This window comes from Solanum lycopersicum, chromosome 7 (assembly GCF_036512215.1).
Source record: "Solanum lycopersicum chromosome 7, SLM_r2.1".
NCBI classification, from domain to species: Eukaryota; Viridiplantae; Streptophyta; class Magnoliopsida; order Solanales; family Solanaceae; genus Solanum; species Solanum lycopersicum.
In genome coordinates, this window is record NC_090806.1 from 12,061,454 (window position 1) to 12,087,622 (window position 26,169).

General features: G+C 32.1%; 1 protein-coding gene and 2 long non-coding RNA genes across 3 annotated transcripts; 1 reads left to right on the plus strand and 2 right to left on the minus strand.

Moving 5' to 3' along the window:
- Positions 1-5,650: 5,650 nt before the first annotated feature.
- On the plus strand, positions 5,651-13,824 carry LOC138337155 (uncharacterized). Its single transcript, XR_011210599.1, has 2 exons — positions 5,651-5,746; positions 13,514-13,824. It is a non-coding gene; the product is annotated as an uncharacterized lncRNA (long non-coding RNA).
- LOC104648203 (uncharacterized) lies at positions 10,709-16,752 on the minus strand. Its single transcript, XR_742280.2, has 3 exons — positions 16,685-16,752; positions 14,309-14,347; positions 10,709-11,030 (listed from the first exon to the last, which is right to left on the minus strand). It is a non-coding gene; the product is annotated as an uncharacterized lncRNA (long non-coding RNA).
- Positions 16,753-17,248: 496 nt separating this feature from the next.
- On the minus strand, positions 17,249-22,502 carry LOC101268773 (protein YIP4b-like). Its single transcript, XM_004242876.5, has 3 exons — positions 21,735-22,502; positions 18,122-18,196; positions 17,249-17,740 (listed from the first exon to the last, which is right to left on the minus strand). The coding sequence occupies exons 1-3, from the start codon at positions 22,233-22,235 to the stop codon at positions 17,480-17,482; spliced, it is 837 nt and encodes a 278-aa protein (XP_004242924.1). The 5' UTR covers positions 22,236-22,502; the 3' UTR covers positions 17,249-17,479.
- Between the last annotated feature and the right edge of the window lie 3,667 nt (positions 22,503-26,169).

Consider the following 26,169-nt stretch of genomic DNA (forward strand, 5'->3'; position numbering starts at 1 on the left):
AAATATTTTTATATTTTTTTCTAATTTGATTATGATTCTATTTTCTCTACTAGTTATTTTCTGGTTTGAAAATACTCTTTAAACATTGATGTTTCTTACTAAGTTTTTCAAAATTTTAACTCCAAGTATCTTAGGAATAAAAGATAAATAACAAGTGATTAGTGTGTAACCAATACATCTCATAAAAAGTTTGAAAATGGAAATGACATAAAGCAATTAAAGAATTTTGTACCTCGGATCATAAAAACTCACCAATATTCAAAATCTCAAATGAACCAACTAGCCTGGTGAATTGGAGCGTCGGCCCGTACATTCACATTAGTACATGAAATGTATCAAGTATGATAGTTGTAACACGTCGCTATTTGAAAAAACTAGAATTTGAAAGAAACCACTTTTGGAAATAATCAAATTTGAAAAGTTAAGCAAAAAATGAGTTTTGTTCTAATTAAAATGACCATAACTCCTAAACCAGGATGAGTTAGGTGGGATACAAGATGTTGCAGGAAATATCTTTGAATTATCTTTCTAATGCCACCAAGTTTGCTCATTTTTGAATTCGCATGAGAGGGATATACCCATTTGAAGTCGGTCTATGTAGATAAGAAAAGTCAAAATCAGATTTTAAAAGGGTACTTTAGTATTTACACAAATGAAAATCTACGCTAGGGTTTAAGAGAGAAGAAGTCAAGAGGAGAAGAGAAGAGAAAAGTCAAGATTTCATCTATTCTTGAGGAATTAATTGTGGATTTCCAAGGATTCAATACTACGAGTTATGTAAATTCACATAGCATTGGGTTCATTTACCCACGTGTCAAACATGTTTATTTCAGTGAAATTTTCATCCAAAAAGATTGAGAATTTGATGTTCTTGAGTTCTGTTCTTGAATTGCTTTCCTTCTTGAATTTGGGATGAGATTAAGGAGCTCTTGAGATTTTAGAGTTTATTATTAGAGTTGTTTTAAGTTATATTCTTGCGTATATATTTTGATTATCTGAATGTAAAGCAAAATTGAGAAAAAAAATTGAATTTCATCGATTCGAAATCATAAAAAGAGTTGGAAAATTTGTCACGTTTGACTGGGGAAATCTGGCGCGATGTGCCCCCGTAGTGCCAAGATGGCTGGGGTAGCACACCAATAGTGTGCCAGAAATGTCATTATGAACTTTCGGGCTGGCGCATGCGCACCATCACTGCGTCACAGGCACCTGCCCCGACCCATTTTTTTTCTTCGTTTAGCCCGTTTGAGTACTAAAGTGTACTATCACATTATTTCAATTCTATCTACTCTAAATGACTTCTAAACATCTAAAAATTATCGATAAACATGAATCATAACCTTGAATCCGTATATTTAAATGCAAGGAAAGTTAAAAGTCAAGTCTAGAAAGTTCATAGAGTCTTTTCAAGAAGTCCTTTGCAAATGCTTTAAACTTTTTTTAAGACTTGAGATTTGATTTGAGAAAAGAGTAACAAATCAAGTTCAGTTTCTTTAAAAGATTATAAGGGGAATATGTATTCCGCAAGGGTAAATGTTTTCACATTTAAACAAGAAAGGAAACGCTAATTTTCAGAGGAGCCTTTGAGCTAGTTTTCAAAAAAGAGTATATTCTTTTACAATTAAGCAAGAGAGGAAACACTAACTTCCTCAAGAGAATTTGGGCTAGTTTTTGTGTAATTATCTCAAACCACATAGCTATGTTTTTAAACATATGAGGTAGTTATATTATGGGAGTAACATCGAGCATCGATATGGGGGAACTTGAGACAACTCTCAGCCCCCATAAACCATGTAGCCATCATGTGCAGAAAATTGTTATACTTTTTAGATGATTCCGTAGTGATTTTCAGCATAGACTAGTGGATCCACTTAGTAGTAGTATTTATGCCCTTGGCATGGTATATGATGGCCTTGGCAGCGTGAGGCAAAACGTTGTATCATCACATAACTCTTAAGTGATGGTTGTCGATTTGAGAAAATCTCACAAAACTATTTTGTATTGTTATATACACAGAGTTAATTTTATTTTTACACAAACAAAAAGTGTTTATATTGTGTTTTTGCATAAAAATGGAGTTAGTATCATATTTCTAAATACATAGAGTTGTTATCCTTGTTTTAAAGCTTTTCTTTATACTGTATTTATCATACTACTTTATTTGAAATGAATTTAGTTGAGTTGAGTTGAGACCATGTTTGTTCTTTCAGTTTTCTTTTCAAGAGTATGTCTTGTTTTTTAATTCCCCTCGCATGCTCATATATTCAATGTATTGATGCTAGTTGACCTGTATATTCTTATTATATAAATACAAGTATCCAAAATCAACATCCAACGCATTGTTGATTCTAGTAGAGATTTTGAGTTTTTGGTGAAACTTCTTGCTCCTAGAGGACCCCTTCTTATTGCTTTATCATTTTAGTTCATTAAGATGTCGTGGGTCTTGTGCTGGAGTCTAGTTAGTTGATGTTAGTTCTTGAGTCTTTCCGTTCCTGTTTCTATGTTTTAGACTTGAGTGCCTTTTTGGCTAATGAATGTTTCTATATACATTCTAAGTTATCTATTTATATTACATTTTACTTTTTAAAGTATTTTTATCATGAGTAATCTAAGATTAAAGTCGGGCCAAGGGTTCACTTGGGGCCAACAATGGGATCGAGTGACAATTCCACTTAAGTGTAGGCTTGTGGCGTGTCAAACTTGGTATCAAAGCATAGATTTCAAGAGTCCTAGAAAGTCTATGAAATTGTGTTTGTATCTCCTTGTTATCGATATTAAACGCGCCACATCTATAATTAAGAGGCTGTGACACTTAATAATTATCTCATTTCTTTCAGATTTATTTCGTGCAATAGAGTTTATCTCTAAAAAGTTTCTTCTAATTCGTGCTTACAAGTGTCTGTCAAATCATGCCTCCATGAAGAGCTGTTAGAGGTCGTCCTACCAGAAGTATCGTTGAACCACATGAACAAGGGATACCTAATGCACCTGAAGTGCAACTCCAAGGAAAGGTCACCAATGCTGAATTTTGTTAAGCTATCCGGATGTTAAGTCAAGCTACAACCAATCAAGTTGGGTAGAGAGAAAATTAACAAAACGTTCTTGATACTTCAAGAATCTATGAGTTCTTAAGGATGAATCCTCCAAGCTTCACTGATTTAAGTGTCACCGAGGATCCAAAAAACTTTGTTGAGGAGCTTTAGAAGATTTTTAGGATATGCATGTTGTTGATGGTTAGAGGATGGAATTAGTTGCATACCAAATGAAGTGTGTCGCTAGAATCTGTTTTGATCAATAAAAGAAGAATCGAGTTGAGAGTGCACCCCTTGTGAGTTGGGCTTCTTGTAAAGAGGCCTTCTTGGGGTAATTCTTTCCCTAAAAACTTAGAAAAGCAAAGGCAGAAGAGTTTATCACTCCGAAGCGGGATTTTTAGTGTCTGGAGTACAGTTTGAAGTTTCTCCAACTTTTCTGATATGCTCTGGAGATGGTTGCAGACATAAGAAAGTATAATGAATTTGTTCATTGTTGGGTTGTCTCATCTGTCAAGTAAAGAAGGTAGGGCAGCTGCTGATATGAGATATAGACATACCAAGACTGATGATCCATGTAGAACAGGCTGAGAAAAAAAGGCTGAAAGATGGGGAGGAGTTTTGAAACAAGAGATCAAAGATAGGGAATGAGTCTAGGCAACAGACGAGTAATGTCATTGGTCGTCCTTCCAATAGAAACAAAAGGGACCTGTTGCATCATCTGCTAGTGCACCTGCACCAAGAAACAAATGTGAGTACAATAGTCAAAATTCACAAAATTTTAGAGCTAGCCTTGCCCATTCTCAAAGTAGTATGGCACAAGGGGGTAGTAAGAGTTGCATATGATAAGTGTGGTAGACGACACTCAAAGGTGTGTCGTGATGGCTACACTAGTACAGGATGACATTGGCTGGCTTAAAAGAGTTAAAAAGGCAGTTGAAAGATCTCCTAGAAAAAAGTTTTATTCGACTAAGTGTCTCACCTTGGGGCGCTCCAAAATTATTTGTGAGGAAGATGGATGGTTGTCTTAGAATGTGTATAGATGACCGTTAGTTGAATAAAATTACTATAATTAATAAGTATTCTCTTCCTAGAATTGATGATCTCTTCTATTAGGTATCAGGGTGCCACTTGTTTTTTTTAAGATAGACCTCAGATCTGACTATCAACAGTTAAGAGTGAGGGGATTTGATATTCCAAATACGACCTTCAGGACCCATTATGGTCATTATGAGTTTCTGGTCATGTCATTAGATTTAACTAATGCACCTGCAGCGTTCATGAACCTTATTAATAGAGTATTCAAGACTTATTTAGATATATTTGTTATCGTATTCATTGATGACATATTAATCTATTCAAGGAATGAGGAAGATCAGAGTTAATATCTTTAAATATCACTCAACTTTAGGAATTGATCTAGCAAAGTCATTGAAGTTTGTTTTATATCAAAAAAACACTCAACTTAGACATTTGTGTTCTAAAGTCAATAAATAAAATTTATCATTATTTTTTTGTTTCATATAAAATAGACCCTACAAATAAATAAAATTAAGAAAACTAATTTAACTTTTTTAAGGGAAACTTACTTAGTGAAACAAATACTCTTTATCTTGATATACTAATTACTAAATAAAAAGAAATAGTTAGGAGTTTTATTTATTGGTCCACTAGTGTATCTGTGTTTGAGAATTAGCACAACCAAATTATCGATGAAATTTGTATTCACAAATCTAATTAGGACACCTTAGAGAATAAGAGTACTAAAATAATATTTAAAATTTTGACCTCATATATTATAACTGCCAACTTTTGTTTAACGATGCAAAAATTAAACAACAGTACTCTAATAAAATTTGTCCTTTTTGTTTTGTAACCTTTTTTTCAAAACAAAAATATAAAACAATAATTTTTTATATTATTGAACTTCTTTATTAAAGCTTAATATTATTTTGGCTTGGTTAAACTTGATCTTCTTTTAGAACGTTAATTTTTCAACTTAATTTTTTGCTTTAACTAGTCAATTTTGTGTAAATGTTTTTTTTTTTTGAAATAATAATAACATTGTCATAATGCTTACATATTTTAATATTATAAAAGTATGCATTTGATTAAATAATTTTGTTCATCAAAGTTTATTAACAATTTTTTTAATTTCTTATTCATTTATAGGGTTCATATTTATATGACATGAAAAATAATTTTTTTGCTATATCAAATGTTTTTTTAGTGAAAAATTTAGTTAAATGATTTTATTGATATAAAAGTTTAAGTTGAGTAATTTTATTAATACAAAATAAAGTTTAATGACTTTTCTAGATAAATTTCCAAAGTTGAGTGACCTTTTGAGAAATTAACTCAGAAGATCATGCTAATCATGTAATGACCCTAAATGTCCTTTTCAGAAATTTTTATAAAATTACTATTTTACCCCTTCCAATAATTGCCTCGAGTAATTTTATGACCAATCGGTGAAGTTGATTTCGGAATTTTAAACTAATAGATATATATATATATATATATATATATATATATATATATATATATATATATATATATATATATATATATATATATATATATATATATATAATCTTAGGGATTGTCAGTTTTTAATATTTAATTATTAAGAAAAGAAGAGGGAGGCAGAATCTTTACAGATGAATTCTGAAGAAAGCTTCCAACTTTCGGCACGGAGAAGAAACTAAATTCTTCAGGTAAATAATTTCATTATAAAAGCTCGTTTTTCGTATTGGCAATTGTTGATTTTATATTGATAAGTATTTATATTGATAAGTATATTAGTATAATAGTATGATAGAGTTTAAAAATAAGAATGGAATTGTTGGATTTTGAGTGATGTTGACCGTATTTTGAAACCTAAGGTGATGATAAGAAATTGAGTGGACCAATCATTACCTTAGGCAATGATAATGATTAAAGGTGGTAAGATGATGGATGTACATATTGAATTAAGTTTTCTGTTAGGTTACTGTTGGAGTATTAGTTATGTTTTTGGGTTTAGATTCTTATGTCCATCTGATTCAAGTTTTGACATATTAAGATACGTAACTAAATATTAAGGATATTACATTATATGATACTATTAAATATAGGGAAAATGCACAAGTACCCCCTCAACCTATGTCCGAAATTCTAGAGACACTGAACTTATTTTATAAGTAATTTTCTACCCCTTTTTAGCCTACGTGGTACTAGTTTGAAAAAAAAAGTCAATCATCGTTGGACCCACAAGATAGTGCCACGTAGGTCGAAAAAGGGTAAAAAATTATTAATAAAATAAGTTCAGGGGGTAATAGGACCTTAGTATAGTATAAGTGTGTCTCTGAGATTCCAGGTATAGGTTGAGGGGGTACTTGGGCATTATCCCTTAAATATATGATATTCGGAGGAATTAAAATTTAACCATAAGCTTGAATTAGGAAAATATGAGAGTTGACATATTAGTGGACATCAAAATTAGGAACTTGATTATAAATTGAGTGGGTTTTTGTATTTAGGCTAAACCTATAGTAAAATGAGTGTTGTTTGTTTTAAAATCTTATTGCGATTATGTACTTGAATAGATTGCATTGATTTCGAATCTCAACGAAAAGGGAAGGCTCAAGTCCTGGAGCGAATTGTTGATTTATTGAGTGGATTTCTAAACCCTTGTAAGTGTATGGAATTCATGTATTTCCTTGTAATATGTGTTCGGGGGTAATGAGACTTGGTGATGGATTAATTTGTCCACATTGATTAATTTTAATGATGAAACAGGGGTAACAAAAGGAAATGTGATTAATTGTTTGTATGTGATCTGTTGAGAATAGTTTGAAAGACTTGTTGAATCATTGATGATGTTATATCATGATTGTGTTATTGTGAATTGTGCAATGATGTGAAAATGGTCATTTCTCCATTATTTGTGTGAACAAGTCATTTGTATTGTTCTGAGACATGGTTGTAACAAGTGTTATGTGAATTGAGAAAGAACAAGAAATCAAAGAGGATGTATCATTTTGAGTAACATATCGCGCGCCACGATGGATACTTATATTGATGGACGTATCGGGCACTGCGATGACTATTATTATCGAGGGTCATCACATTTTGTGATGGATGAATGGACATATATGTCTCCCATGGGTCCCGGACTGAGAAACAATATGTGTCTATCTACGTCAGACATGCATCACTATACTTGACATTGCATTCCATTGCATTGCACATATTTATCATTAGTGAATTTGATATTGTGTTTTATTGATCTTGTGAGTGCCTTTCTATGGAACTTTGATTGATGAATATTGGGCTTGTTGCTGATGATATGTAATTGTTAGGGTGTTGTTGTTAAGATGTGTGCTATGTGAATTATGAACTGTTAGGTTTGACTGGTTTTCAGAAGGTTATAATTGTGGAGGTTGTAATTGATGAATATTGAGCTTGTTGTTGAGAATATGTGATTGTTAGAATAATGTTGTTGAGATATGTGTTTGTAAATTGTGAATTGTTAGGTTGTGTTGGATTTATGTAGGTTGTAGGTGTGGAGGTTCAGTTGGGGTGTAAGGAATACTTGTACTGTATCTCCTTAGGTTGTGTTTAGAGATATAATTGCTACATACTGTGTGATTTGGTACTCACTCCTTGCTACTACATTTTTTGTTGGTTACTAGCCCGAACCTGTGTGACATTATCTCTTCTCCTTGTCTGAGACTTTATGTGGAGGTTTGTGAGGTAGTTGTTTGTAATTTCAGCAGACCTTCCTTCTCCTTAATTATGATCTTGTTATATTCTAGAAAAAATGTCATTCAAAAAATGTATTTTCTTTCAACTTTGTTATAACACATTAGAGGTTTGTACAAGTGACAACCAGATTTATGAGGTACTTTTTAGGTGATTATACAAAAAATTCAACATTTTTTTAATGTTTGAGTTTTAGGCTAACTTATCTTGGTGAGATAAGACGAGTGTCATCACGTTCATTCTTGGTCTCGTGACAAGTCATCTCAGAATAGTTCTCCAAAATCTAAAGGATAAAGAGTTGTATGTCAAGTTCTTTAAGTGTGAGTTCTAACTTGAGCCTGGTCATTCCTGGGCCACATTATTTCAAGTGATGGGATTAGAGTTGATAATAAAAATAGAGGCAATGTAGAATTGTCCTAGACCCACATCCCCAACTGATATTTAGGAGTGTCCTATGCCTCTCATTTGTTTGCTTTTTTCCCTTGTCACATTGTTTATCCGTCTAATATAAGAAAAAAACTATTTCATCTTTAAAATATCACAATACTGATTATACTTGAAAAAAATTTTCAGCCTCCTTACGTTTTTCTTTTTTTTCCTTTAACCGTCCATCCTTGGATGTGCTTTCATCCAAGCCTTGGTTCATCTGAAAAGAAGAATTTTTATAGATAGATTACATAGCAATAAGTGAGACAATTGTAATATTAGAAGTGAGACAATTACACAAAACTAAAGCACGACATTGTTAAATATGTGAAAACTAAAAAAAGATGAATTTTACCTTTTGCTTCTACTTTTAACCTGTCTTATATTTGAAGTGATTCTTCACTATTTTGATTAAACTGATAAAATTACGAAAAAGTCACAATTACAAAAACAATAACTAAATTACATCGAAAATGAAATGTTTACCTTATGAAAACCTCTTGCATTGTGTCCAGGAATCCCACAACATGAGCATGTCATTTTTCTCCCTCTTCATGGTGCAACCCACTCAGTTTGTCTCTTAAGTGCTTCATCTCTATGTCTTTTCCTATTCATTCTAGGTCTGCCAGCTAAGTTAACCAATTCTAGTGGTTCCATTTCTTGTTCTACTTCAATCTTCCAGAACTTTTGACCAGCCATTGGTTGTAGCTTACAATGGTAAGTCAAAAGATATGCCTCCTTAGAGTACCACCAGTGAATCTCTACAAATGGATCAAGATTCTTGTAAAGAAGAGCCCTGATTGAACGGGGACATGGTATTCCAGTAAGATCTCATATCCTACAGGTGCATTTCTTATCTGCCAAATTGACAATGTGTCCGTCATTTTCTTCACTTACCTCATATCTCCATTGAAATTTAATTCACACACATTAACAATCTTCAAGAATTAATTGTACATTTTAATAGTTGTAGGACTTCAATCACAGTTCCAAGTCATCAATTCATCTTCATTTTCGACAACTTGATCATAACTTTGATTCTTATCCTCAAGCATACCAATTATTAGCTTGTTTCTTGCTTCCAATATCCAAGATTTGAATGACTCAATCAAATTTTTTTCCACCATATTGTTCATGCAAACAGTGTCAAAAAATAGTATACATCAAGTTTGTATTGGAAAATCAACAAATGGTCTTTTCCTTCTTCAGACATTTGCTCTAATGTCTTCAAATGATCATCCAACTCCTCTTTGTATATGCTCCATACACACCACCACAATACCTTAGTCATCATATTAGATCTCTTACCTTTTTTTCTCTAGTTGGTCTCTATGTACCTCACACAAAATCTATGCATAGCATTAGGTAAAATATTTTTAATAACTTCAATTAATCCATGTTTACCTGTCATAAAATACATACAAGACAAATGAAAATACATAAGAAAACAAATAAAGATATATAAGATAAAGATATTGTAATAATGAATAAAGTAGAATAAAGAAGTGACAGTCATGAGAATTTACCTTTTACATATCAGACATGAATGTGATTCCTTCTCCACTGTTGATGTTTAGAGACTTCTGAAGTAGTTACAAAAACCACACCCAAGATGTCTTGCACTCTCTGTCCATAATAGCCCAAGCAATAGGCTAGAAATGGTTCATTGAGTCTTGACCAATAGCAGATAACAATTGACCTTTAGTTTTACCCTTTAAAATGTTCCGTCCAAGCAAATTAAAGGTCTAATCCATTCTTAAATTCATTCTTCAATGCGTCAAAACAAATATACATCCTAAAAACTTTCTTTTTTCATCTTCTACAGCATTTCTTGAAACCTTAAGGAGATTAGTCTCTTTTAAAGCATTTGCATATCCAACAAGGTTCTTATAATCATCACAAAAACGACCTTCCATTTCCTCCAAAACCAGTCTTTTAGCTCTCTTACACTTTTCAAAATGAGCATTAATGTTGAAAGTAATTTTCGTATCAACTCTCATTTTCTTTATCTTGTATTTGAAAATTAGCATGCAAATTCTCCTTAAAATAAAAGGTCATTGTAGTTGCACTAACCTTATAGTTACCATATGGATCCTTGCATTTATTATGCTCTCCTTTCAATGTTTTCAATCTAACACTAGCAGCATGCTTTTCACCATAAATTAGACATATAAAGTTGCATTTATCTTTGCAAACAACCCTAAGTCTTTTTCTGTCACTTTTTTTAATGGTTAAATTATAGTCATTTGTCAATGAATGCTAACTAATATATCTTCTAGCTTCAGCTATATCCTTAAATGTCATTGACTTGTGTAAATCCTAGTAACCACACAAGCTACCATCAATTACCCTCCCCCTTTCTTGTGCAAGAACCTCCAATTTTTCCGAATTATAATCGTTATTATCATTGGAAGTATTAATATCATTTTCAGTACCATCAGAAGTACAATAAGTAGATACATTATCAATAACTACCTGTCTCTAACATTTTGATTATATTCTCAACATCAATATCTAACTCACTATCATCTATAAAAATAATAAAATAATTACATCAAATTCATCATTAATAAAGGACAATAATATCATAATCCCCTCATCACCTTCAATTTAATAGAATTTTCAGAAGGGACAAATACTATCAACTGTTACACACCTATATATCTTAATATGTTAATGTACTCATTAGTAATATCTATATAAGATAAGAGATCATAATCATAACCTTCTCATTTGTGAAAATATTTCCTCTCATAGAGCAATTTAGGCTCTCTTATTCATTCCACAGCATAGTGAAATACTAGATCAACCAAAACCATTTTAGGCAACCTAAGACACACAAGAAACAACATTAACAACTTCCAAAAGCATGAACGATACAAAATAACTAAGAAGGGAAAAACAAAACACAATCAAGGCACACAGAGACAACATTAAAAACTTTCAAAAACAGTAATAACATTAACAAAACTCCTAAAAAGGCACGCAAAGACAACAACGGGCCACATTCTATAAGAATAAACATTGACATACTATAAAAAAAAAAGCTAAAAAAATAACTAATAAATTTGGAGAAAAAAGGACCTCATTCAATCAAGAATTTTCCAATTAAATATTGTGACTAGAAATCAGCTCATACTCAATAACATCTCCAAAACCTAAACCACCACCTCCAAATTCATACAATATCCTAAAACCTATCCACAAACCCTAAATCGTAAAAAATAAACAAACAATGAACAAATAGTGAACTTTTAGATATAAAAAGATAAATTATGTAACATCTCATAACTAGAAGTGGCTAGGAATAAGCCGAGAAACTAAAAATAATCACTTTTGCAAAGAAAGAGAAAAATCTGAAAATATTTCTAAGTGTAAGAAGTGAGTTTTGGTCATCTTCAAACGGTCATAACTTCTAGCTCATGATGTGTTAGAGGTAGTTATTGATATGGTTGGAAATCCCTTGGAGAGATATTTCCAAAGCGTTGAGTTTGCGCATTTTCGATCGTATGAGGGAGATATGGATGTCGGAAGTTGGGCTGTTGAAGTGAGAGAAATCCAATTCCGGATTTAAGGAAGGGTAAACTAGTCTTTTCACCACTTATTTTCCAAATTAATTTTAAGGGTTTATTAGGAGTAAAAAAGAAGACTTAAGTCAGTTTTGAAAAATCAAATTCACACTTAGGGCTTGAAGAAGAGAGAAAAGAAGAAGATAAGGGAGAAAACTCAAGAATTCGTCAAGAACATCAAAAACTTCGAGTGAATTTCGTCGGGGGTGATCCCTATTAAGGTATGTGTTGTGCTAGACAGTCGTTTACATGTTAACAAGTGAAGTTCTTGAAGAAAAATATTGAATTCTCTTTGATTGAATTATTGGATGCCTGTTGTTGTTTGATTCTAGTTTCTCCGAGTTTTTTTTGATTGAATTCAGTGGGTATTGAGAGTACCAATAGTCCCAAGTGTTTGGTGAAATAATTAAGGATGTTTGAAGGGTTTAGAGTTGAAAAAATTGTCAGACGCACATAGGCAAGGCCAGGCCCGTCGCGCATACTGTGCACCAGAAACTGGCCTCAGTCACATGGGGCCTAGCGCGGCGCGTCACCAGTGCGCTAGAACCAAGACTCAAATAATAAAGGTTGGCATGGTGCACCTCGAACACGCCCGAGTCGGCGTTTTTCGCCAAGTTCTCGTTGTTTAGCTTTAAGTCCTTCTAAGGTACATTAACACCTTCCAATGATTCTAATTACTTCAAATGATTTCTAAACACCTAGAAATCATTAAAGAACATCAATCATAACCTTGAACCATAATCCAATTCAAGGGAAGTTAAAGATAAAAGTCAAAGAAGTTAAGAGTCAAGTGTAAAGTTAAGAAGTAAGTCAAAAAAAAGTTCTTAAAGATTCTCAAGAGTCTTTATTAAATGTTTTAACTTCGTTTTAAGGCTCAAGTTCCAAGTTAAAGTAAAGAGTAAAAGTTGAAGTCTTTCTTTCAAGAAATATAAGGGAACTAAGTATTCGCTAAGAGTTGATTTAAGACTTAAGTTTGTAAGTTAAGCAAAGAGTTAAGAAATTGAATTCATTTATCAAAAGTTATAAGGGAACTAGATATTCCCTCAAAAGTTTATAAATGATTTCACATTTAAGTTAAGAGAAAATCAAGATATCCAAAAGAGTTTTGAACAAGAAAAAGGAACATTGATTCCAGGAGAGCTTTTTAAATGTGAAGTATTAAACAAATTATCTCAACCCAAGGAAAGAAAGTTGTTTTTAAAAGTATGAGCTAAAGTATATTTTGGGATTAGTATTGAGCACCGATGTGGGGATGAGATTCATAAAACTCAACTCTCCATGAAAATCATGTAGCTATCATGGGTATTAACGAGTCATACTTATTATATGATCACGTAAATTAAACTAGTAGATCCACTAAGTTAAGGAGTTCTATGCAATGACAAAGTATAGGACAATTCTGGCAGTGTGAGCAACTTTGTATCACCACTTAGACTCATAGTGGTGGTGTTCGGTTAGAGAATCTCCCACAAAAACTATATTACTTTCATATATAAGTAAAGTTGAGTTTGTTATTACATTTACTTTAACGAACTGGGTTGTTTACACTGTTTTACAAGCTTTATATATATTGCATGTGTCTCTATTTTTTAATAGTAAGTACAATAGTTCATGAGTTGAGCAGAGCCAAGGTAAGTGTTTTTTCTTACTCTATTCAAGCTTAAGTTTTGTTAGCATTTCAACTTGCATACTTGTACATTCAATGTACTGATGTTAGTTGGCCTGCATCGTATCTTGATGTAGACACAGGTAACCGAGATCAACATCATCCAGCACCTTGTTGATCCAACAGAGAACTCGAAGTCAGTGATGAGTCTCCTTGCATTCTGGAGGACACATTTATATGTTTTTCAGTCTTTTCTTTATTTATAGGATGTTGTCAGGTCTATCTCAACATCCATCTGAGTATGATAGAGGCTTCATATATAGATAGACAGTCAAACAGTTTATGTTTTTGGGTCTCTCTTCAATTGCATTCAGATATTGTATGTGAGACTTAATTTGGCCAGATATTTATTTGAAGTTGTTTTTATGAAAAATATATCTTATATTTAGTTAAGTCTTCCGCTGAGTTAAGTAAGTCAGGACAAGGGTCTCCTCAAGGCTAGCAATGACCATTAGGTGCGGCCACGTCTAGGGTGTAGGCTCGAGGCGTGACAAAATTCATAACTCAAAAACCTTAACCTAAAACATCAGCACTCGTAAATCAACAACTAAAGTAACAAATCGTTAATTTTTAGATGTAAAAAGTCAAACAAATAACCCAAAGACAGATTCCCGCACAGCCTAACTAACAGATCATTATATATATTGGTAAAAGGGCAAACAAATGAGTTAGAAAGACAAATACCCACAAACCCTAACTAACTTATTGTAATACATATCAGTAAATAGGAAAACAAATGAGCCAAAAATTTGGAGACAAATCCTAACTTGTAATCAACAACTAAATGTTATAGAAAGACAAATAATCAAATATGATTTGTTCGATTTGATACTTTGACAATGTTATAGAAAGACAATAATAAAAAATCTTACCTTTCGTTGGCGAAAAAATAATTTGTTGAGCAAGCTCCCCTAGCAAATTAGAGAAAAAGTTAATGGGTAAATTTGAGAGAATGGGTAAAATGGGCATTGGGTTAATTGGTAAATGGATTATCCTAGAGGAGTTGGGTCATTGGGTTAAAAATAGGGAATAAGATTTTTTTTAAATCGGGTTATTGGGTCAATTTTGGTAGGTTTCTGGGATTCCGTCTAATGAGGCTAATTTTGATGAAATTAGTAATGGTAAGGGTAAATTTAACCTCATTTTAACGGTGAGGGTAAAATCAAACAATAAACCAAAGTTGGGAGTATTTTTTACCCTTTTCCCAAAAAAAAAACTTCAAATAAATGGAGATGGATAAATTAAAAGAGAAATAAAAGTTATTTTAATGTAACATTTTTTCTAAAAAAATAATATGAATGGGTTGAGGGGAGCTAGACTTCGTCAACATGTTGTTTGTTGGCATTAATTTTATCTTGATATATTTCAATGATTTGATAGATTATATGCATCAATTTTCTTGTACTTTAGGCTCAAATGATTGATTTAGAATACTCAATGACAATAAAGCTAAGTATCTTTTAATATGTTATATGAATCAATTTGTATCTTACACTTTTTTATGATCCGAAAAAGATATTCTTTTACAAATGTGATAAAATGAAGCATTGTTATTGGTGGATAATGAACCTTTTTGCAGCATCCATACAAAACGCTTTTGCTCCTTCACGAATTTGTCACTCACCTTTCATAATTCTTTCTCCCAATTTTACAAACTTCTCGACTATTCTACTTTGTTCACTGTAATAGTATCCATAAACCTCTAATTTGCCGTTATATTACTTATTCTACCAAATAAATTATAGTGTCAAAAGTTTTGTAAATTTTGTAGCAACACAAAACTTCAAATGTTTTTTAATTTCATAATAATGTGCATTTTTAGTATTAATATATGTATCAATATTCACTGTAAGAATTACTCCTATCTTTTATTTGTTAGTATGATTTTTTTTAATACATAGTTGAATAAAAAAAATATCAAAATATGATTTAATCTTGTGATATTAAACATGTTACATGGTAAGTTAAAAATTAAAAGTTGCAAAAAGGAAGAAGAAAGAGACGTTATTCTTTTAATGGATTACAAGAAAATAAAACAAATAAATTAAAACAGAGAGAATAAAAATTATTAAACCCTAAAAGTAAAATATTAAGATTTTTAAGAAGAAGAAAAGGGGAAATCCAAAAAAAAAAAAATAATATATTTTCTTAAACTTTTCGATATTAGTTTACAGGTGAAAGGGACATCCCTTGTTTAAAAAGACAACGTCACTTCTCCAAACTCCATCATTAATAAATAGTTACATATGTTTGGAAAATACATTCCACACTATTTAATTATTATAATATTAAAAATAATAGTTTAAAATAATATTCTCTTTTTTATTCTTCAAAAATGAATTAAAAAGATTTGATACTATTATCAGTAAAGTGACATTTTCTAGAATGTATTAATAATTTTAAAATATAATATAAAATGATAGATCTATAGTTTAAAGCTAAAGGACAAACTTGAATTTCGAGCTTTAAAAATGTAGCAAGAAAGCTAATTATTGAGGAAAGCAATGTGAAATACAATTGAGATAGTCGATGTTCCATTTTCAAGTAAATGTAGAATTTTGACAGATTATCTAATTCTCCCTCCGTTCACTATTATTTATCATACTTTTTATTTTTAGAGTTTAATTACAATATATTTTTTCATCATATTGATATGCAAAAAAATTGCAATGTATAGTTTGGTATAGTTTTTAAATATCTAAATTTTTTGTTTAAAATATCGAATTAATGTAATCTAATTTAACTTTATAACTTAATCAAATTGACTTTAAAAAAGCGCAACATGACAAAAAAATAGAAGGAGAGAGCTAATTACAAACAATTTTATTCCGTATTTTTATTACTCCCTCCGTTTCAAAAAGAAGACCTAGTTTTACTTGGAACGAAGTTTAAGAAAAGAAATAAGACTTTTTAAACTTGTGATTCTAAATTAAAGTTATGTCAAATGTACCAAAATGCCCTTTAATCTTGTGGTTTTAAACATGTCAGGTAGAAAGTTAAAATTATACTGTTGCCAAAAAAGGAAATGGATCATTCTTTTTAAAACAAAGTAAAAAAGAAATAGGAACATTCTTTTTTAAACGGATGAGTATTTTATATTGTAATGTACTATTACTAACTAGAAATATTCTGTATAAAAAGAAGTAAATTTTAGCTAATCTCATGTTCTGCTGGAGAGTGAAATACACTACTGATGTTATGTGAGGGTCTTACCAACATGGATTGTGGTGCATTGATCGGAGTGTTACCTTTAATTAGAGGTTTCGAGTTCGAGTCTTGTATATGAAAACACGTCCTCCCCTCCAAACGAATCCTGCAGTGCGCAATCCAAATTTAATCGGAGCTACAAAGCGGGCTCAAAATAATGTTATAATTAGAGGGGTTATATATCCTCGCCTTTTATTACAACTCTTGTTATGCTTAAGCTTTCATGATTTTTATTCATGCTAAAGTGAGTTTTTTATTTCCTTGTTTCCAAGGATTAGCCAACCTTTCTTCAAGTTAAGCTTGGAAATGAGCAGTTAGATCAATTAACAAAAATTTGAGATACTCAACTCTTATCTAATAAATTCTCCTAAGGGATAATACAATGTTCAAAAATTGAGTGCAGAGCTTAGATACTTAACCTTTTAAAATCTTGACACATTGCACTAACGAGTAATGGCAGAAGCTAAATTGCACCTGTGTCAAATCCTTCTAAATACACTATATTTGGAGGATCCTACATGCATTTGTCGATAGTTTTGAAGAGTCCGAGCAACATAAGGCACAAGCACATGGCCATAATGCTCAGAGGCATTGACATCACGAAATTAAGAGAATACGTCTCCTTATTGAGGCATAACATACATCAGACAGAACTAGATGTATATAACATCTTCTTACAGCAGTACAAAATGTGAGATATCAGAGTGGAACTAGAATTATCAACAAATTTTCATGAGGTAATAAAAAATCTCCAACATGTTATATCCCTACTTCAATGTTGTGTATCGGCTTCATACATCTTTCACTCATATAGTAGGCAGTAGGCACAACTAAAATCAATCAATGGCAATAATGAGAAATCCAACAGATACATACATGAGTACTACAGGATACAGGGCAAGAGCTTTCCTTCTAGGGTTAACAGCTGTACTCATGAAGGGGTATGCCGCCCAAGAGCTCCAAGCTAGTGCAACACATACTACAACTACCTTCAATATCACGTTGTCCTTTAGCATGCAAATGAAAGCACCAACATCAAGCGGGAATAGACAGTAACCCAGCAGACTGAGACTTTGGAAGAAGATTATATGACCGCCCTGCATGTCAAAATCATTAATCCATCTGAAGTAGAAGCAGCATTGTTTACATAAATACCGTGACTCCATATTCTTCAGAACTGCAAAAAGGAAACATGCTATATCCTAGATACACAAGACGGCTTAATAGAGTTCCTTTCATCATAAGAGCTGCTGTAATGGTTTTGCTTTTCGGGACTAGTGCCTATAGACTGTATTCCTTGACTATATATGCACTAATTAGCTGTTCTTTTTCCTATCCATTCAAATCTCATATCTCTTTGAATTTTTATAATATGTCTACTTACTGCTTAAAAATCATTAAACATATCCATCATTAGGGTGTTTTTTATCTTTGGTTATTCTCGTTTTACCAAAGATAGGGTGAGAAAGTGTCATTACCAGTAACAATACATTCAGTGTCAGAATGACAGCACCGGCAGCCAGCAGAGCAAATGCAACAGCAAAAACCTCAGACTGGAAGAAAATATAAAGAAATAAGAAAGAAAAATAAACCCATTAGTCAGGAGTCCACCTGCATTAATGTGAGTCTGTGAATCATCTATACAACCATAGGCAACTGCATTAAGTATTAAAGAACTCGAAAAATAGAGCATGGGTGCATAGACTTGGTGCATGAACAAGACAATGTGTTATGATTGGGAAAGATTCAGCCTGACCAGGTTTCAATAGTCTTCAAAATGATCAAGATTATTTTTCGTATTTAATGTGTCTGCAAATAACTTAAAGTATACAACCTCTTCATGGTTTGTCCTTGGGTCCATAGGAAGTCATATAAGAGACAACTCGTAATAGAAGCAACAAAAAGGCAAAGTAACTGAAGGTTTGTTTAGACATGAAGAAGATTTGTCCACATTGGGAGGAACAAAAACTGCACAATTTTGTGTTTAGGACTCGAAGTTTTCTTTATACCTTCTTCTCTACACCTAGAAAATGTACAAAGTACAAACTGTTCAGCTTCTTCTATACCTTCTCTACACCAAATATCTTATTTCTCTGCTTTTATCATTTAATCAAAGCTATCCAAAGGCCACAATAATTCTTGTAACTTCTGCTCTATGAGCATCTGCTATTGGTAGTCATCTATTTCTACTCCAGGTTATTTAATTGCGCACCATGAGATGACTTGTCAAAGTAGCACTAGAGATTTAGAGTGGTACAAGTGGCTTGTCACGATTCAAGGCAAGGTCGAGTTCAGTGCACAAAGTAAACGTATAACTGTTTCTGATTTGTGTTATTATTACTTAGCCAAGCAACTATAATCTAGACACCCTATCAAGTTCATGGCACATGTCCACAAAAAGACATCTATATTGAAGAGGATGTCTAGTTTAAGTTGCTCAGCAGAGAAAGATTCACCCATCTTTCTGCCTGAGACAATCAATATGAGTACAGTGTGATCTATAGTGGCAAATAGAAAGCTACATAGTAGAAGTTGAAAATTATTTGGCAAAAAAGATAGTAGAAGTTGAAAATCTAGGCAATTCCAAGGGGTTTCACTTGAGCTGGACTTAGATGATGAAACAGCAAGAAATCAAAGTACTAAAGGTCAGGTAGAAAGTAGAGCCATCTTTAACGAGACCAGCAATACAACAAATGAGAGTTGGTACATGAGAGGGAAACAACAAGAGTGCACCACTTCTAGGCTAAGGATGTAATAAATAGTCTACACAGCTTGCCCTCGAGACCTCGGTCTAGTGGTAAGAGTGCAACTTCTTTATCCAAACTATAGATCCAAGCACACCAACACTATATGTTCGTATTATCCCTTCTTTATTTTGGATCATAGAATCAGAAATTTTATAAGTAGTCAATCAAGGAGATGCAAAGCTGTAGGGACACATTAATCCTAAAGCCGACAATGTCAAAGTATGCCTTTACTACTACATTTCTTATAAGGGTAAGGCAGGCTTCTAGCAGGACGAGTGATATAAGAAGTTATGTTATAACGTTTTAATTTGTTGTTGACAATTTTGATGGTCGATAAGCAAGTATTTCAACAATTCCTTTCAGGTTAATAACTGGTTTGTGCTTCTCCACATTCATACCATCTCTCACTCATATGCCTTAGACTCAATAATGTCAAACGACTTCCCCACAAATCTGAAATAAATAAAATTATCCATGGCCATTAAAAGACTTAAAAGAAGGAAAAGGAGAATAAGAATAGATCTCGGCGATCGAATAACACCGGAGAAGGTATCCAGAAGTCTGAGAAGGATCTTAGGGAACTACCTCATTAATCGAGCCTGAGAGCATATTAGTACCTATTTTTTTTCTAAACAGGAATCTAGGTGTTTCGAAGATATTTGTAGTTCCTTAAAAAAACGTAAGATGAATTGTATTCTTAACTTTTGTTATTGGTGTAAATTAGAGTATATAGATTATTTTATATCTGTTATAAACATCATAAGGCACTTACTAAGATGATAAAGAGCTTAGCTTTGTCTCTTGTTTATACTTTTGTTTGGATCCACTGAAGTAAACATTCATTTACGTTGCGAACATTATTCTATTTATGATTTATTTATAGTTTGTGCCAATAGCCACAGAGATATAAACTCTAGGCATGTTGGACTTCCGTGCACAAACTAAATAGAACTATTTCCATTCAACTGTGTTGTTTTCATAGTCATTTTTACACCAAGCCAACTATACCCTAGCAAGTCTATGGGACATAGCCACAAGAAAGCATCAGATTTTAAGGGGAAGGAGTAGGGCTGCCAACATGATTACAATGTGAACTGTAATAAAAATAGACAGCTAGATAGCAAAAATTTGAAAATTAGGCAATTCCAAGAGTTGTCTTTTGGGCTGGATCTAGGTGAGGAGCCGTAAAAGAAATAAAATGGTTGAGATTCATGGTAAAATGGAGAGACAATTTAGAAGTAAGCACATTAAAGAAGTGGAGATAGAAGAAAAGAGAACTGGACCGAGGAAGGACAGGCAAGAAACTACAAATATATTTGTTGGTTTTTTTGTAAAAGAAACAACAATCCCTCAAATCCCAGATCAGTTGGGCTGGCTGAATGAATCCTCTAAGGTCAATTCCGATTCATTCAGGCTCATTACATACCAATACTGTATAACAAGAAAGGGAAGAAAAATGTAGCTTATGATTCATGTCATACCATGGTATCAAAGCAAAACTCATTGATCCATGTTGGTGTGCTTCTCAATGTTGGAGCCCTATGTAATGTCATACACGTTCCGGTTGTCCATTCCTCATCTTACAGGGGAGTGTAAACTATTAAGTCCTATATTAATTGAGGGAATAGGGTGTGCTCTCCTTTTATGATCATAGGCAATCATCCCTCATAAGCTAGCTTTTGGGTTGGATTGGGTGAAGATCATATGGTATTAAAGCTAGACTCATCCTCTTTCTTGGTTTACCCAATACTGGGCCATCATGTTATGTTTTCCATGCCATAGATGTCCAATCTTAGGCTGGTGAGAGAGTGTTACTAGTGACCTATTGATAATGAAAATGGGATTGTTACCTCTTGTATGGGACAATCCTTCCCTCATGAGTTAATCTGGGGTTGTTTAGGTCCAAAGTCCATTTCATAAACAATTTATATAGGGGAGAAAAGTAATCACAGATTTCTCATTTTTCCTTCGAATAAGTTGTGCATCTGATATTGAAACAAACACCATAATCCTTTTGTTTGGTGGTATGACAAGTTATCTTTTTGACATCTGCAAATTTTGATCGAGCTGTTTGCCAATACATAAAATTCTTGATTGTTCATTTGTTCCCCCGGCACTTGTAATTTCCAAAGCATTATCCTTTCTTTTCAGCTATTACTTGATCTAATTGAGTGCCCCTTGTGGCAGTGTTACTTAGAATTATACATCAAAACTACAAAACATGCACAATCACAAAAAGAAATGCTTCTAAAACATTTTCAGAACTCAGTACCTTCTAACACAAGACGAAAGTAAATTAGACTCCACCAATAGTTTGAACAATGAAATAGTAAATGGGAGTTACCTTCTTAACAGAAGCAGACCATGACAAAGTGAGACCAAGGAAAACAATGAAGAAGAAAGGTCCCCATAGATCCCAATCACGAAGAGCTTTGCCAGGATCTTCTCTATAAGGATTAGGGAAAACCACCAGCTTCAAATTACTAACAATTCTGGACAGATCTCTTTTGACGGTATCCCAAACGGGTTCGGTAAGGGTATTGGGAGGCGATCCGAATCCGGTAGCAGCTATATTTGACTGTCCAGATGAAGGTAGGGGTGGTGGAGATGGAATGGCAGGAACAGGTGTCGGTTTGTAATTGTTGGTTGTGGTAGATGTAGGGGGAGGTGGTGGGCGTAGATTGGAAGGCATGAAAGGAGAAGATGAAACAGGAATGGCAGCACGAGGAGGAGAAGGAGGGCGTGCTGGAAGGACAGTAGAAGGATTGGAATAGATGAGGTTTTCAATTTCATCAATGTCAGATTGAGATGAGGAGTGAAGAGGTATAGTGTCTCCATGTGACATTTTTTCCGGTAGCTCTCAGATTTGCAGAGATGATCGGAGATGGAGGACAAGGCGGGGTTGAGTGGGGGGTGGGTGAGTGGGTGGGGTAACTGGTGCTAGAGGAAATGCGTATTGTAAAAGAAGAGTGTGTTATGCACTATGCTTAATCGTTTGTACTATGGATTTGGGGTAATAAAATAGCTCTCTTAACATCCAATAAAGAGTTCAATACTACAAGTTCTTTCAAATTTCTATTTCACTTAATAATTATCATATTATTATTTCTATAACTATTACTATTATATAGTATATTTATAATTAATATATTATAAATCATATAAGACTATTAACTAAATCCTTGATATCGATAAAAAAAATTAGGAAGTTTTACAAATAACCAGTATAATAAATTTAATTATGTTTTATACTTAAAGTTTGCATATTTACGAATTATAGCTACCGTGTAAGTTATTTCGTTTGTATAATTCGGAGGTTTATATAATTTTTGGATACATTTATATAATTCTTTTTTTTGTAGAAGTTTGAAATAACAAATTACAATTATAAACATTAGAAGTGTAAACATTATACGAATTTTGAATTATACAAAAGTTATACAAATTATATTATACAAATTTCGAATAATACCAACGTGAGAATTATACAATATTAAAAAGCGGACCCGCATAATTATAGCTAAAAGTAGATCGCGGATTGTAATTAAGGCAAACTATAACTATGTTAACTAATTAACTAGTATATATATACTTATACACCTATTTTTTCCAACTTTTTTATGTGATACAAAATCTTAAAGAATATTCTATTTAATATATACTTTTTTTTGAGAATTAGGTATTTAATATATATTATTTTTACCCCGAATTAATAATACTTCATATTTCTTTTTCTTTTAATTTTTACTATTTTTTGTGATATAATTTTTAATTGTTACTATTATTATTCACCAAGTATGAATGCACAAAATTTAAATGATATATAACATTTATTTTCAAGTATTGTTAATAGTAGTGTACCTCCATTAATCTCTCTAACTTCACTTCCACAATCTTATCAATTAATTCCTCTTAATAATTTGAAATTTAATCAAATCAATTATAACTTTCTGAATAGGTAATTTTCGTCTTTCTTGATTTTTGTTGTTCATCATTTTTTGTTTTGTTTTTTTTATTGATGTTAATTCAAGTCTCAGTGGGCACATGTTGGTAAACGTATGAAAACATTATTTGCAGAATATGCTTACCATACTTGACTGTAGCCTTGTGAGAATTTGAAACCAAGAAGAGATCAAAATACATTGGGAAAATAAGGATCTTGGGAATTTGATAGCCTTTGTTGAAAAGATAGATATTGACTTTGTTGGAGAAACCAAGATCGAAGAAGGATGCATCTTCACGCCTATCTATATCAAAGTTATCGATGTATATTGTTTGTTTTGTTTCTTAAACTAGTCTTTGTTAGTGGTATGAAATTTCGGATACATTAATGCTACAATAAATTTATGTTGCATGTAATGCATCAATTATATATTTATCACATTGATACATAATTCTAATATTGTTGAATATTCGACTAGTGAGCTTAATTTGCAATACTTATATACTTGATACATAAGTAATGCTTAATGTATATCTAACAACAAACCAACACATGTCAGCATAATTTTGTAATCATCTTATAACATGTATTGCGTACATTAGAACTATCAATGATACAACCATTCACAAAATTCCAATATTAATATATATATATATATATATATATATATATTAATGTATCATCCATACTTGTCTTGATCAAGACAACTAATTTAAATATATTAATTGTTACACTATTTATATGTATAGTATACACAATAATAATATGATATGAACGTATCTGATCTGTTTCAATTGTTAATTCAGTTATTTCATTTGTCATATACAATATATTATAATGATATATTTTTATACAAGTCATATCCGAGTACAAAACAATGATCACATCATAATTTGTAGATACAAAACTACAATACACGCGGGTCATTAACCACTGATGTATCATGACGTACATATTCACATCAAACGACAAAATAATACTATAACAATGATACATTAAAAAAACTATATAACAATGGTAGAGAGCGCAGAGGGAATAGTGGAGGAGGTGATTGAACGAAAGGAAATGAATAAGGAGTTAATAGAAAACATAACTTCTTCGTTGGATAAGAGACCAATGACATAATGACACAAACACCATATGGAAAATCAATGTTTCTTCTTATATATCCATATCCCTCTTCTCTCTATGATGAAGCCCGTGAGTTCTTGATTATTATCCATTAGTTATCATCTCTTTCGGAATCATATCGTACTATTAGTACTTCATGCCTCAAGTCATTTGGACTACTATAGCAACTTCCATCGTAGATTCTCTGCATATTTTCATAAAATAAAAAAGACAAAGTGCACGCCATTTTTGGATTCTTGAGAGAAGTTGAGTCAAAATTCAATTTTATTCCTTTTCGAGTCAACCAAATCAGCGGAAAGTTGCTTGTGGTGAATGAGGAGCTGAATTACAGGTCTTGAAGGCATAAAAAGTGATTGTATACATAAGTAAACAAGTGATATATTAGAAAATAATGTGATATACACTATTTGTATACAATTTTACATAGAAAAAATGCAGAAATACAGCACAAAAACGCAGATACTAGTAAGGTGCTTAAATACAGGTAGAAGACAAGAAAAATTGGTCTCAAAAAGTCCAAAATGAGTAGTATACATCCATTATATACAACAATATTTTCAGGAGCGAAATTGGGCTGAAACCCATCAGCAGACCCACTTTTAACTAGCGTTTGGCCATAGATTTCCAAATATTCTTGGTAAATATTATTTGAATGAAAATTTGGGTGAGATTTCACCATGTGTTTGGCCATAAAATTTGGGAAATATATTTCACCTTTTTAGAAAAATATGATTTATACACACAAGTTTTAAAAACTATCAAAACTAACTAAAAGTTTGTATTACAAGTCAATTGAATGTTAGTTACAACAATAACAAATAATGTCCATGACACTGAAGCAATGTGGTAATTTGGAGTGAGTGCAACAAAAATTATTCCATACATCGTGAAGTAGATAAAGTACATGACTTTGTTATCTAAAGCCAATTTTTAATAATTTTCATCAACAATCATATCATTATTTAATATTCACTAAATATTTCATCACTATTTTGGTGCTCACGTAAAAAATGATGTAATACAACGCAAGCAAATACTAGAGAGGGTGTTTTTGTAAAAGATAAAAGATTTTGGTAAAATTTTAATTTTTAAAATATCCCAAATAATGATATTTGACCCAAATACTAGAAAAAACTAGTATTTGGAAATTTGGGATATTTGTCAAAAATATTTGCCAAATAATGACAAATTGTATGGACAAACATTATTTGCCAAATTTTTTCCAAATATTATTTGGAAAATTTATGGCCAAACGGGCCCTTAGATTTAGGACAAGACTTGGATCGAAAGGTCATCTGATTTGGAATTAAAACAATTACATAAATTGGTACATCTTAATAAATAATTACTGATTTTAGCGATATTTTTTATTTATTACCATTTATATCAACTTCTTTAATTTTTTTTCATTTTCTCTGTCTCGCTCTTTCTTTCTCCTTATCTATATCTCGCTCCCCTTTTTTCTTTCTTTCTTTCTCATTTTCTCTCCTTTTCTGTTTCTCTCTCCCTTTCTTTCTTTCATTCTTTCTTACTTTCTTTTTGTTGTCCTTTCTTTCTTTCTTTTTTGTTGTTGCTCTATCTTCTCTTACTATTGATTTTTTTCCCTTTTTTCGTAGTATAGTCAATAATTCTACACTCTATAAAACTTATATCAATATCTAATTAGAGAAGTAATATAATCGTAACAAATGAAGAGCCATAAAAA

Bases quoted from the DNA above. Each gene is read 5' to 3' on its own strand.
- LOC101268773 (XM_004242876.5), bottom strand. From the start codon at position 22,235: ATGTCACATGGAGACACTATACCTCTTCACTCCTCATCTCAATCTGAC. The intron at 18,197-21,734 runs GTAACTCCCATT...ATTTTCTTCCAG, and splicing joins GGTCTGCTTCTGTTAAGAAG to TCTGAGGTTTTTGCTGTTGC. The intron at 17,741-18,121 runs GTAATGACACTT...TTTGACATGCAG, and splicing joins CACTGAATGTATTGTTACTG to GGCGGTCATATAATCTTCTT.